Source organism: Gracilinanus agilis, chromosome 1 (genome assembly GCF_016433145.1).
Source record: "Gracilinanus agilis isolate LMUSP501 chromosome 1, AgileGrace, whole genome shotgun sequence".
NCBI classification, from domain to species: domain Eukaryota; kingdom Metazoa; phylum Chordata; class Mammalia; order Didelphimorphia; family Didelphidae; genus Gracilinanus; species Gracilinanus agilis.
The window spans coordinates 2,791,886-2,805,726 of record NC_058130.1 but is presented as its reverse complement, the minus strand read 5'-3'; the positions used below and the strand labels follow the sequence as shown (position 1 = coordinate 2,805,726).

At 52.6% G+C, this 13,841-nt stretch overlaps 1 protein-coding gene across 1 annotated transcript in view; it reads left to right on the top strand.

The window, feature by feature from the left end:
- The window catches only part of GHRHR (growth hormone releasing hormone receptor), a 53,308-nt gene that overhangs the window by 17,867 nt on the left and 21,600 nt on the right, over nt 1-13,841 (top strand). Inside the window, exons 3-12 of the mRNA XM_044661346.1 lie at nt 285-392; nt 833-930; nt 1,953-2,050; nt 7,171-7,306; nt 8,947-9,100; nt 9,339-9,399; nt 10,218-10,287; nt 10,699-10,790; nt 13,472-13,601; nt 13,657-13,746. Coding sequence (XP_044517281.1) covers nt 285-392; nt 833-930; nt 1,953-2,050; nt 7,171-7,306; nt 8,947-9,100; nt 9,339-9,399; nt 10,218-10,287; nt 10,699-10,790; nt 13,472-13,601; nt 13,657-13,746 — 1,037 coding nt within the window. The remainder of the gene's footprint in view (nt 1-284; nt 393-832; nt 931-1,952; nt 2,051-7,170; nt 7,307-8,946; nt 9,101-9,338; nt 9,400-10,217; nt 10,288-10,698; nt 10,791-13,471; nt 13,602-13,656; nt 13,747-13,841) is intronic.

The window sequence follows — 13,841 nt, the reverse complement described above, 5'->3', positions numbered from 1 at the left end:
GAGAGAGACAGAGAGGAGTGAGGAAGAGGGGGGAAGGGAGGGAGAGAGAGAGAGAGAGAGGGAAGGAGAGAGGGAGGGAGAGGGAGAAGGGGAGAGAGACAGGAACAGAAATAGAGAGAGACAGAGAGAGACACAGAGCCCTTCTGAGTCCAAGAGCATGTGGCCCCTTCCCAATATCAGGGCCACTCTGTCCCCAACAGAGGGGCGCCCACAGGCTGCTCCCCTTATTCTCTTCTCTCCCCATACCCCCCCATGCCAAGGCTGCCCATTTTGCCCCTGTCTAGGCTGCCAGAGGGAGTGGGACGGTCTGCTTTGCTGGCCAGCCATGGGGGCTGGTGCTTCGGTCTCCCTGCCCTGCCCAGACTTCTTCTCTCTCTTTAGCCCCAAGCCAGGTGAGCAGCCCTGTAGGTGGCCAGGCAGTGTGGGGGGCAGCTGCTGCTCTGGGGGAGGAGGAGGAGGCCTGGAGCTCCTGGTCCTCTTGCCTCTTCTGGCCTCGTTTGGCCCAGGGCGGGGGGGGGGGAGGCCTCCTCCCATTGGGGTTTGGCACAGGGTGAGGCAAGCCGCCCCTTGCTCCGCTGGCCCAGACCTTCCCACACTGGGCAAAGGATGAAGCTGGGGCAGCAGCTCACTGGGCAGCCCAGGGGTGGCGGGCTTGGAACCTGCCACTGAGGTGGCGGGAAGCTCAGGGTCCTCCCTCAGGGCCCTTGGGGTGTTCTAGCTCCCCTTCAGGTTCCCATCCTTGGGGGAATTGTGGGGTCCCTACGACACCCCTGGGGGCTCCTAAGGGGAGCCACTTCCTCTGCCCCTCCCCTGTTGTCTCTGCCCCCTCCAGGGACGGTGAGGAGAGACTGCACTGTCCTGGGCTGGTCAGACCCTTCCCCGCCATACATGGAGGCGTGCCCGGTGGAGCTGGAGTCCCTCACCAAGGAGGTGGGCTGTGGCTGTGCCCAGGATGGGGGGGGGGTTGGGGAGGAGGGGATGGGGTCATGGCCAGCCCCCTGCCCAGGGGTAGTGCCGGGCCACGGCCCTCGGGCCTGGCACGTACCCTCTCTCTGCTCCCACAAGTGGCACCAGAAGGAGTGAGAGGAGTAGTAGTGAGGGAGGGAGCGGGCCTGGGGCTGCTATGGGGATGGGGAGGAGGTGGTGGGTCCAGGGCAGTGCAGCGCTGGACCAGGAGGCGGGAGGGAGGCCTGCCCCCACCCCCTCCCACCCTCCAAAGGTTCTTGGTTCACTGTCGCCCCACCCCCTCCAGCAGGGAGGGCACATGGCATTGTTCCTACTTTCCATATGAGGAAACAGCCCCGGGGGAGTTAATTGACTCATCTAAGATCACATCGCCTGGGACCCAGCTTCTCCTTGTAATAACATGCTGGCCTCCCATTCATCTGTGGGGGGGCTCTGCATCTCCTCAGGGCCTCAGCTTCCCGTGCTGGAAAATGGGATAGTGTTACTGACCCCTGTACTAGAAGGCTACAGGGAGGATGGAGTGAGGTCAGTATCCAAGAGAGCTTTAGGGAGAGTCAAAGCTGCACAGCCATGAAGGACAAGACAGGTTCACCCAGAGAGTCGGGGGGGGGGGTGGTACCCCAACGCACTATCCCCAGAAGTCCTTGTTCTCCGTTCTTGTCTCAGAAACTCTTTCACCTCTGAACAGGCAGGGACTTCTCTCATGCAGCTCTGAGGTTTGATCCCCCACCTTGGCCCCTCTCCTTGCCCCACCCTTCCCAACAGCCAGTTGTCTGTGTGGAGCTGGGGAATAAAGGTGTCCAGCCCACAGGACCCGGCTTTGAAAAGGAGAAAAGTAGGGAGTCGTGTGACGAATCCCAGCTTCATCTCTCTAATATGGCAGTTTCAGTGTTCATGTACGGGCGTTGCTCAACATTGAACCTCATGTGGCCTTCTTGGCCTCAATGACCCCTGCCTGCCGGCTGACACTCCTCTCTCCCTTCCAGAAAGCCTACTTCTCCACCGTAAAGGTCGTCTACACAGTAGGTTACAGCATCTCCCTGGCTTCCCTCCTCATAGCCAGCACGATCCTGACGACACTCAGGTATGTCACTCTGGCCATCGTCACCCACAATCAGCAACAGTCATCAGTGCCCATCGGTGGTGCCCAGTGATCACTGGTGACCCCCTGTGATCCCCAATGGTTCCCAGGGATCATCAGCGGCCCCCAATGGCCATCCCCATGCTCACAAATCACCACTGCCATTATCAGTGTCCCCATTCCGATCATCCTCATCAAGAGCATCTCCACCGCAAGCCCACCTCCATCTTTCTCATGACCCCAGGCTCAATGCTTCCTCTCCCCAATACCTCAGACAGAATGGTGTACATCCATAATAAATACTTCCATAAGTTAATGCCGTGTCCCCCTCTAGACTGTCAGCTCTTCAGTGACAGGAATTGTCCCTGCCTTTGACTCAGTTACTCCAAAGCTTAGGTCAGTGCGCAGAGCCTAAGAAGAGTTTAGTTGATCTACATAGGTCAATTGACCGATCCGCCACTATTCTCATCCCTATTACCTTTGATAAGCCTCTGGTAGTCTCCTAAGGGTGGGGGCACTTGGCCAGGCTCTATACAATGGCCCTGACTTCAGGGTCCTTCAGCGGAAGACAGATCAATGGACCAATAGATGAACAAGAGGGATAGGGTGATTTTGCTGTTACCAACTACAGGTTGGGAAAAAGCACTAGGTAGAAGGGAAATGGGAGCAGAGAATCTCCCCGAGGATAAGGGCTGGTCAAGGATCCAGGTCCTGACTCTAGCTGAGGAAGTCTTCCCAATGTCCCCAGTGCTCAAGCCCCATCAACAGCTTCCCACCAAATAATCCATGTGGAGAGTCTTCCTGGAATAGGTTGAATGTCAGGAGCTGCCTTTGAGGATTGTGGAGAAAGATGACATTTAGCTTGTTGACTACGTTATGAATGGCACGATTTCTCCTGTTTTTGTGGGGGTTCCCCTGATATGATTGCTCCCCACAACAGCTTGTGCCTTCTGTGGTCCCAGGAAAGTATGAGTCTATGTCCCCCACCACCACCCTGGCCCAATCTGATGCCGTTTCTTCAGGCATCCTGGGAAAAGTAGAGATGAGAAACTAACCAATGATTCTGGTCAGTGTAGACCTCTGCCTCAGATCAGTCAGACTCCCATCCCCCTCTGCAAGGGAAATGTCTTCTTGGGTTTTGTTTCATGAAAATAGGAATCACCTCAAGCCCACCTGTGGAGAGGCAGCCCCTGGCATAGAATCCAGGGGTCCTCCCCACTCCCCTCAAGCCACTGGGCTGGAAGGAATCTCTGAGCAGTCAGTTTTCCTGAGCCTATTGGCCCATCCATCCCAAGTCCAAGCCAATCCCAGGTCTCTCAGGCCTGTCTCTTCTTCCTCTCTATTCCTCTGCCCCTCCCCACATTGGAGTAAGGCCATCTTCCTATCCCTCTAAGAACATTGCAATGTCTTCCAACTGGCCTCCTGTCCATGGTCACTGCTCCAATCCAGGTTCCAAGGTCCAGAGTAAACATTTTTTAAAGCTATTTTATTTTATTTTATTAATTCAAAGATATTTTACTTTCTGAATTACATGTAATAATAATGTTTAACACACATTTTCCAAAATTATAAGATCCAGACCATCTCCCTCCCTCCCTTCCTTCCCCATATTCAGAATGGTAAGTAATTTGATCTGGGCCATACATGAATTATCATGCAAAATACATGAGGAAAGTATTTTTAAATTTAAATGTATTTATTTATTTGGAATATTTTTCCATGGTTACATGATTCATGCTTTTTCTCATCGTCTTCCCTCCCCACTCCTGGAGCTGAAAAACAATTCCACTGGGTTATATATGTGTCATTGTTCAAAACCCATTTCCATGTTATTCATATATGCAGCAGAGTGATCTTTTATCATCAAAACCCCAATCCTGTCCTCACTGAACCACTTGATTGATCCTATATTTTTCTTCTGCAGTTCTACTCTCACAGTTCTTTCTCTGGATGTGGAGAGAGTCCTTTTTAATAAGTTCCTCTGGATTGTCTTGGATCATTGCATTGCTGCTAGTAGCAAAGTCAGTTACATTTGATTTGCTACAATGTATCTGTTTCTGTGTACAATGTTCTCCTGGTTCTGCTCCTTTCACTCTGCATCAATTCCTGGAGGTCTTTCCAGTCCACATGGAATTCCTCCAGTTCATCATTCCTTTCAGCACAATAGGATTCCATCACCAACAGATACCACAATTTGTTCAGCCATTCCCTCATTTTCCAATTTTTTTTGCCACCACAAAGAATGAAGCTATAAATATTTTAGTACCATATTGTTTTGATGATTACTGCTTTATAGTTCAGTTTAAGATCTGGTACTGCTAGACCCCTATCCTTCACCTTTTAAAAAAATTATTTCCCTTGATATTTTTTACCTTTTGTTCTTCCAGATGAACTTTGATATTTTTCTAATTCTATAAAGAGGTTTCTTGGTAGTTTGATAAGTATGGCACTGAACAAGTAGATTAGTTTGAGTAGGATTGTTATTTTTATTATATTAGTTCATCCTACCCATGAGCAATTAGTGTTTTTCCAATTATTTAGATCTAGTTTTAATTGTATGAAAAGTGTTTTGTAGTTGTATTCATATAATCCCTGTGTTTGTCTTGGCAGGTAGATTCCTAAACATTTTATATTGTCTAGAGCAGTGATGGGCAAACTTTTTAAAGAGGGGGCCAAAGGAAAGGAAATGCTCATCTGTCAGTCTGTTTCTAAGGCAACTCTTTTGAAGTTTCATTGTATTGTATCCTACTCATTGTATTCGTTAGATTAGGAATAATGTCGTGCAGCCAGATAGAACATTTCAGGGGGCCACATCTGGCCTGTGGGCTGTAGTTTGCCCATCACTGGTCTAGAGTGATTTTAAATGGAGTTTCTCTTTCTAACTCTTGCTGCTGAGTTTTGTTGGAAATATATAGAAATGCTGATGATTTCTGTGGGTTTATCTTGTACCCGGAAACTTTGCTTAAGTTGTTAATTATTTCCACTAGCTTTTTAGTTGATTTTCTAGGACTCTCCAAGTATACCATCATATCATCCGCAAAGAGTGATAGTTTAGTATCCTCACTGCCTACTTTAATCCCTTCTATTTCTTTTTCTCCTCTATCACTACTGCTAGGGTTTCTCATACAATGTTAAATAATAGAAGTGATAGTGGGCATCCTTGCTTCACTCCTGGTCTTATTGGGAAGGCTTCTAACTTGTCCCCATTGCAGGTGATACTTGCTTATGGTTTTAAATATATACTATTTATTAGTTCAAGGAAGGGCCCTTCTATTCCTATACTTTCTAGTGTTTTCAATAAGAATGGGTGTTGTATTTTGTCAAAGGCTTTTTCTGCATCTGTTGAGATAATCATGTGATTTCTGTTGGTTTGATTATTGATATGGTCAAATATGTGGGTGGCTTTCCTACTTATAAACCATCCTCGAATTCCTGGTATAAATCCCACCTGGTCATAGTGAATAGTCCTTGTGATAACCTGCCATAGTGTTTTTGATAGTATTTTATTTAATATTTTTGCATATATGTTCATTAAGGAGATTGGTTCATAGTTTTCTTTCTCTGGTTTTGGTCTGCCTGGCTTTGGAATCAGTACCATATTTGTGTCATTAAAAGAATTTGGTAAGATTCTTTCTTTGCTTATTTGTCAAATAGTTTGTATGATATCAGGATTAATTGTTCTTTAAATGTTTGATAGAATTCACTTGTGAATCCATCTGGCCCTGGGGATTTTTTCTTTAGGAAGTTCCTTAATGGCTGGTAGTAATTCTTTTTCTGATATGGGGTTATTTAAGTATTCTATTTCCTCATTTGTTGATCTATGCAATTTATATTTTTGTAAATATTCACCCATTTCACCTAGAACTTCATATTTAGTGCCATATAATTGGGCAAAATAGCTCTTAATAATTACTTTAATTTCCTCTTCATTAGAGGTGAGATCACCTTTTTCATCTTTGATACTGTTAATTTGATTCTCTTCTTTCTTTTTTTATTAGATTAACAAGTACTTTATCAATCTTATTTGTTTTTTCGAAGTACCAGTTCTTGGTCTTATTAGTTTAATAGTTCTTTTACTTTCAATTTTATTAATTTCTCCTTTGATTTTTTTGGATTTCCAACTTAGTTTTTTTTCTGGGGATTTTTAATTTGTTCTTTTTCTAGCTTTTTTGAGTTGCAAGCTTAATTCATTGATCTCCTCCCTCTCTATTTTGTTGATATAAGCATTTATGGATATACATTTTCCCCTGAGTATTGCTTTCGCTATATCCCATAGATTTTGATATGTCGTTCTCAGTGAAATCAGTAATTGTTTCTATGATTTGTTCTTTGACTCACCAGTTTTGAAGAATTAGATTGTTTCCAATTAATTTAAAATTTGCCTCTCCATGAGCCCTTATTAAGATTTTTGTCACATGATCTGAAATATTGCATTTATTATTTCTGCTTTTATCCATTTGTTTGCAATGTTTTTATGCCCTAGTACATGGTCAGTCTTTGCATATGTACCATGTGCTGCTGAAAAGAAAGTATATTCCTTTTTATCCCTATTCAATTTTCTCCAGATATTTGTTAGCTCTAATTTTTCCAATATTTCATTCACTTCCCTTCTTTCTTATTTATTTTTTTGTTTGATTTATCTAGTTCTGATAGGGGAAGGTTGAGGTCCCCCACTAACATGGTTTTACTATCTATTTCCTCCTTAAGCTTCTTTAGTTTCTCCTTTAAAAATCTGGATGCTATACCATTTGGCGCATATTCCAGATTAAACTTCCCAGCTCCCAAGTGTGCCCATGATGTGTCAACAGTCAGGTATCTTCAGAGACTCCCCATCTCCCAGAAAGCCAGGTGTGATGGCCAGAGATGGACTTACAGGGTCAAACCAGTCCCGTCCTGCTAGTGTATATTCATTCAGCACCTTTTGTCTGCATGATGCTTGGTCCTGGGATTCCCAGGAAACTGAAGAGCAGAGCCTGACCTCTGAGGGCTTCCATTCTGGCCCTCCTCAAAACACAGTGTCCACCCAATCTTGGCCAGCCTCCCCATTGCCCTGATGAACACTGTCCTCATTTTTGCCTCCACGCTCTCTGCTGGGTTCTGACCCTGCCCTTTGTGTTCCACAGGAGGCTCCGCTGCCCCAGGAATTACATCCATGTCCAGCTCTTCTGCACCTTCATCTTCAAAGCTGTGGCTGTATTCCTCAAGGATGCCACTGTGCTCCAAGGCGAGGATGAGGTTGACCACTGCACCTTCTCTACGGTGAGCCCCTGGGCCCTGGTGGGGCATCTCTACAGACTGGCTCAGGAAGTAATCCCCTGCCACCTCCATCACCCAATCCTTTATGCTGGCTCATGGAGGAAGACCACTGGAATGGAGACATAATAGTCTGAAAGTGCCAGGAGCAAATCTGGCCAAGAGGCCTCAGTTTCCTCATCCTTGAAATGGGCTTAGTAAAATCTTTCTTTTCCAACCCCACCAAGATCCCAGGGATATAGTGATTAGAGAGGGTTTTGAGTTCTCCCCCCAGGTGCCCAGGCCTGGAATCCCAAACACCATCAAGACAAGAGAAGGCAAAGGAAAAACCAGGCCCTTTGGCCTTTTGGGAATGACCAGAGTGGGAATGACTAAGAATAGTAGGGAGCAAAGGGATGTTCTTGAATAGGGTCCCTGCTGAGGAAGGCTTTGGCATGGTGAATCCCCAAAGGCTTGCTGGAGGAGGTGGCCAGGGGTCCAGAGCTCAGTACTCATAAGTAATGACAACAGCACAGACGTACAATACCCCACAGACAAATGGATCCCTATGATAGCGTGGAGATGCAGACAAGGCAGCTGGGATTAGTCCATTTCTCAGATGAGAACACTAAGTCCTAGAGAGACAGCATACTCACCTCAAAGTGCTAGAGGAAATGGGTGTTTGAGTGTGCCAAGGCACATACATGCTCTCTGAATGGCAGGGAGAAGCAGCAGCGCTCAGGGAGGTGAGGGAAAGCCCTCTGAGAGAGGAGCAAGCCTCCCAAGGCAGGCTGGACTATTTACACAGACGCAGTGGGGAGCAGCCCCCCGCCCCCCCCCCCCCGCTCCCTGGGCCACAGCAGGACAAAGAAGGCTGCTCTGCATCGGGGCAACATCAGGGAGCAGAGCCAGAAGTGGTGTGGCACTGCCCAGGGATGTCCAGGGATGCCCAGAAAAGCCAGCTGCCAGGAAGGGGGTAGCAGCAGCCCACTCTCCTTGCTCTCCCATTGCCTCTCAGCCTAGCCAGTGTGGCCTCAGGGCTCCCAGACTCTCCTCCCTCTGATTCAGACAGGTCGACTTTTTACCAAATACCTCAGCAGCTCCAAAGGGAATGGAGGCAAGCAGATGCCTGGGGGCAGGGCACAGGCCTGCCGAAGAGCCCCAGGATGAGCCGTGAGAGCCCTGTGGGCTTGGGCTATGGGGCCTTGTCCCTATCTGGCTAGAGCCTGAACTGAGCCTTGGCCTTACTGCCTCCAGAGGACGCTGGCAGCACTGCCCGCTGCTGCAGAGCTCCTTGCCAGGTCCTGGCTTCCTCTGGCATTCTTGGGTGCCACGGCTCTCTGCCCACCCCACTGGCCACAGCCTCCAAGACTCTTTCCCACCCACCCCTGCTTGGCCTAGCCTGGCCAGAGTGGTCTCTAGTTCAATCCATCTCAACAAAGAGTTAAGGAAGACTTGCTCTGGGCCAAGAATTGTGTTAGCTAAGTGTGTTAGCCAGGGGCAGGGCCACAGAGGCACATGGGGCTGGGCACCCCCCTCCAGGACCCGACCTGGAGGGACCCGAATGACCCAAGGCCAGTGGCGTAGACAGAGGGACAGACAAGGGAAGGACAGCCACCTCTGTGCTCCAGCCGTCATCTTCCCCCATCTTTCATTCCTGCTCCAAGACTGGCTGCAAGCTCTCCGTGGCCTTCTCCTACTACGCCACCATGACCAACTTCACCTGGCTCCTGGTCGAGGCCCTCTACCTGACCTGTCTCCTGGCCACGTCCTTCCCCAATGGCACCAGATATTTCTGGTGGCTTGTTCTTGGGGGCTGGGGTAAGTCTGGGGGGAACACGGGGGGCGGGAACCCCTCTGCAGCTGTGCCCAGGGCCACGCTGAGGAAAACGACCCGAGATTATGAAGCAGAGCAGAAGGCAGAGTACGGCCCTTCTGCGGCTCGAGCCCCTGCCACCCTCCTACTGGCACCCTGGCCTCCTGCCTTCCTAACACACCGACAAGAGGCAGCATTTGGGGCCGCTGCAGGGGGGCTCACGGCAGCCCGTCTCACCCACAGGGTTCCCCACGTTGTTCATTCTCGTCTGGATCTGCTTCAAGTTGGCTTTTGAAGACAGAGTGTGAGTCCTCTCTGCGGCCCAGCTCAGCCCCCTTCCCCCAGGCCCAATCCCCCTCGTCCACACCCCAGAGGCTGCATTGGTGAGGGGTAGAATCTCAGCCTTGGTGGGGCTCACACACATTCTCACACACATACACAAACACATTCATGTGCAAACACACTCACTCACACACTCATGTACACACATTCACATATACTCATGCACACACACTCATGTATACATACTCACACACATACACACACACTCACGTACACACTCATGTATACACACGCAACTCACACTCATACATTTGTACATATTCACACTCACGTATGCACTCATACACACATGTGCACACTCACACACTCATGTACACATTCACACAGTCATATACATCCTCACATACATCCTCACACTCACTCACTCATGCACGTACACACGCTCACACACACTCACGTACACACTCATGTACACACTTACACACATATGCTCACACATGCACACACTCACACTCATGTACACACTCACACACACACACACACACACACACACACACACACACTCAGCCTCTGAGCTCACTTGGGGCCTGGCTCAGAGATCCTCTAGTCCCTTCTTTTCAGAAGAGGAAACTGAGGCCCATGGAGGCTGCGTGATATGATTTGTCCAAGGTCACCACCCAGCAGGGCTAGGGAGGGGGAACCTGGTCAGGGGTTCCTAGAAGCAGGATCTTAAGAGAATTCTCCCCCCCCAGTATGGGCAGGGCTGGGGGTACCAAAGAGGCATTGCCTGGCACCAGGTGGCACCTGGCGGACTGACCCTGAATCTGCATATCCTCTCAGGTGCTGGGACATGAATGAAGACTCTCCCTTCTGGTGGATCATCAAAGGGCCCATCGTCCTTTCAGTTGGGGTGAGGCTGCCCTCTGGGACCTCACTTGGGGCGGCCCCAGGGCCAGTCCTGCAGAGGCTCTGAGCCCTTTCTGAGTGATCCTGGGAAGCAAACTCTCAGCCTGGGCCTCCGCGCCCTCCTCTGTGAAAATGAATGGCTGGATTCAGAGGTCTGGCTGGCCTCGGGGTGTGAGCTTGTGTCCACAGGAGAGAGCAGGAAAGGGGGGACGTCACCTGCTCCCAGAGTGCCCCTCCAGGCTGCCCTCCCCTCAAGGAAGAGGAAGCCTCTCTCTCCCCGCTGTCCCCCGGCTCAGTCCCTGCCTGTGCCGCAGGCCCACCGTGGCCCTTGGTCCTTGTGTCCACGCTGGCCGAGGCCCTTTGAGCCCGTGGTCTTGAGCCCCTCCTCACCCTGCTCCCTTGTCTCTGGCACCAGGTCACCTTCGGGCTCTTCCTCAACATCATCCGCATCTTGCTCAAGAAGTTGGACCCTGGACAGAACAACTTCCACAGCCACGCCCAGTACCGGTGGGGGGCCTGGAGCTTGGGGGTGCAGGCCTGGGGCGGGGAGGGGCCTGGGAGGTGATGGGGGAGGATCGGGGTTGAGCTGCCAAGGGGTGGCCCGTAGTGGGGCCGAAGGGCATGGAGAAAGGCGTCCCAGAAGGGACTTATATGGACAGAGCTCAGGGGATGGTCAGGAGGGGCAGCATGAAGGGGACAGAGAGGCCGGAGAGGCAGCTCCATTGGCCTGGTGGGGAAGAGAAGAGAAGAGCCGAGGAAGGAGCCTGGAGGTCCGGGCCAGAACAGTGTTGGCTGCCACCTCCGTGGCGCCTCCTCTGTGCCAGGCCCTGTGCTGAGCCCTCTACAAATGGAAAGGACCCCACGGGATCCCCACAACCATCCTGAGAGGGAGGAGCTATTTTTATCCCCATTTTACAGCTGGGGAAAGCAAGTCAGGCAGAGGGACCAGTCCAGGCACAGAGCCAGGAGGGACCTGAGGCTGGTCTGGACTGGAGCTCTCAGCCCCCAGGGCTGGTGTTCTAACCACTGGGCAACCTCCTGGCCACAGTAACTGCCCAGAACTAGTCGTTACCGAGGAGTAGCCAGGAATTCTGGGGCTGGAAAGGTCAAGGCATGGGGACAAGAGAGGAGAGCACGGCCAGGCCAGGGAGCAGGCCAGGGAGGATGGAGGAAGCTGGATGAACAAGAGCCGGCTCTTCTGGGGCGGTGAGGATCTGACCATCTCCTGATGGATGGTCCGAGACCCACCTGGTCACTGGGGGCAGGAAAGGGGCCTTTTGAGGAGGCCACAGAGGCCGGCAGCGGCCGCTGAACATGGTGGCCGCCATAAGGCAGGTGGTGACAGGAGACCGGGGTGGGGGTGGGGGGCAGCGCAGGCTGGACAGGGCCTGGCTTAGGAGGCAGGAAACCTGCGTGTGGATCCCGTCTGCCGCTGGCCACCGGGTGACTCTGGGCCAGGCACCGGCCCTCTGAGAGCCTCCATTTTCTCATCTCCACAATGGGATCATCACGAGTTTCTTCACAAGGCTGTTGGGACCAGCCCGCGGGGATGGGCCGGGGCCCTGCCTTCTCCCCACGGCGGCTCCCCGGGGCTCCACGCTTCCGGCCACTTCAGAAATGGTGTCTGATGGAGCCCCGGCCAGGGGAGCCCGCATGAAGGGATGCCTGAGAGGCCCTCCTGGAAGAGGGGGCCGGCCGGGGACATGATAGAAGCTGCACATAGCTGGAGGGCTCTCATGTGGAAGATGGAGCAGCCTTGTTTTCCTTGGCCCCAGGGGTCAAAAGTGGACGTTCCCCAGGGCCGGGGCCACTCTGGGGAAGGGAAAATTTCCTCCCACGCAGGGGCAGGAACGTGCCTCGGCTCACCCACATTCCCAGAGTGACGCGGGCTGCCAGGAAGGCGGCGAGGCCCTCCTCCTCCCTCGAGGTCCCGGGGATTCAGGAGGGACGCTGGGACGCAGCCAGGGGAAGAGCCAAGAAGGCATGAGAAGGATCTCCACAGCCCTGGGAGGTTTCATTTTGTAAATGAGGAAACCGAGGCGGGTAGCAGTTCAGAGACTTGGCCAGGGTCATCCAGCTAGTAAGGGTTTGAGGGCAGATTCGAGTGCAAGTCTCATAGACTCCCGGCCCAGCCTCTCTTCCCTGGACCCTGTAAATGGCCCAGATTTGGGGCTGGGAGGGCGAAGTCATGCCCTGGGTGAGAGCCCGGACCCTGGGCAGAAGCTCTGAGGCCGAATCCAAGAGGGATTCAACAGCAAGTCTTGCCCCTGGCGGGAAGGCAGCTTCCCAGAAATCAAAGCTGCAAGTGCAGGTGGAAGAAGAAACAGATAAAGATTTGGGGGGTCAGAGTGGCCCACAAGCTCAGTCAGAGCCAGCTGGGGCTTGTGGTGGCCACAGAAGGGAATCTTGGGCTATAGTGGGAGGGTCTGCCAACTGCAGGAAGGAGGCGGTGAGAGTGCCCATGCCCTCTCCCCTTGGCAGAGCTCCCGGCGGCATGGAGGCCGGTCTGGGCATCAGGACTGGGGAGGGGAGCCAGAATGGGAAGGAGCTTGGGCACATGTCACACGAGGGTGCTGAGAAAAGAGAAGCCTCAGGGGAGACGTGGAGGCATTTGGGGTCTTTGAAGGCCGGCATCAGCCTCATCCCGCCGGGCCCAGAGGACAGAACTGGGAGCAGCAGGGAAGCTGCTGGACAGCTGTCAGCCCGGATGGGGGCCGTCGCCTGTCCCAGAGCTCAGAGCCAGGGATCCCTCCAGGGGGACCCTTCTGAGGCTCATGCAGTGCCAGTCACTGGCGGGGGCACCAAGGGCTCTGCCTCGATTCCCTGCCTTCCAGGTTGGGGCCTGGGCCCTGCCCCTTCCTGCACATCCTGCCTGTTTCTGGGCCTCTGTCTCCCCCTCGGCTCTCCCCCCGGGATTCCCTGTGGCCACGGGGAACTCTGAGGTGAAGAAACTCCCTCCACGGAGGCAGGCTGGCACTGCCTCTGGGATCGACGGGCTCCGAGTGAGCTAGAGCATCCAGGTTTGCCCGCATCTCAGAGGCAGGACTTGAACTCGGGTCCCCCTGCTCACTGCTGCAATCCAGTAAGGCCAGTGAGGGAGGTCAGCCGCGGCCTCTGGGCCCCCCGTAGGACCTCTGAGGTCTCTTCAGGTGGGACCAGCCCCCTGAGGAGACCCCCCTCTCTTGCAGGCGCCTCTCCAAGGCCACGTTGCTCCTGATCCCCCTGTTTGGAACTCACTACATCCTCTTTAACTTCCTCCCGGACAGCGCCGGTGTGGACCTCCGCCTCTGCCTCGAGCTGGGCTTCGGCTCCTTCCAGGTGAGGCTGCCCGCGGCCTGCTGAGACGGTCCAGCCTTCGCCCTGGCCCCCACAGCGCTTGGTGCATGAGCCCGGGCGCCAAGGCCAAGGGTGGCACAGCGCTTGGTGCATGAGCCCGGGCGCCAAGGCCAAGGGTGGCACAGGGGTTAGTGTATGAGCCCGGGCACCAAGGCCAAGGGTGGCACAGGGGTTAGTGTATGAGCCCGGGCACCAAGGCCAAGGGTGGCACAGGGGTTAGTG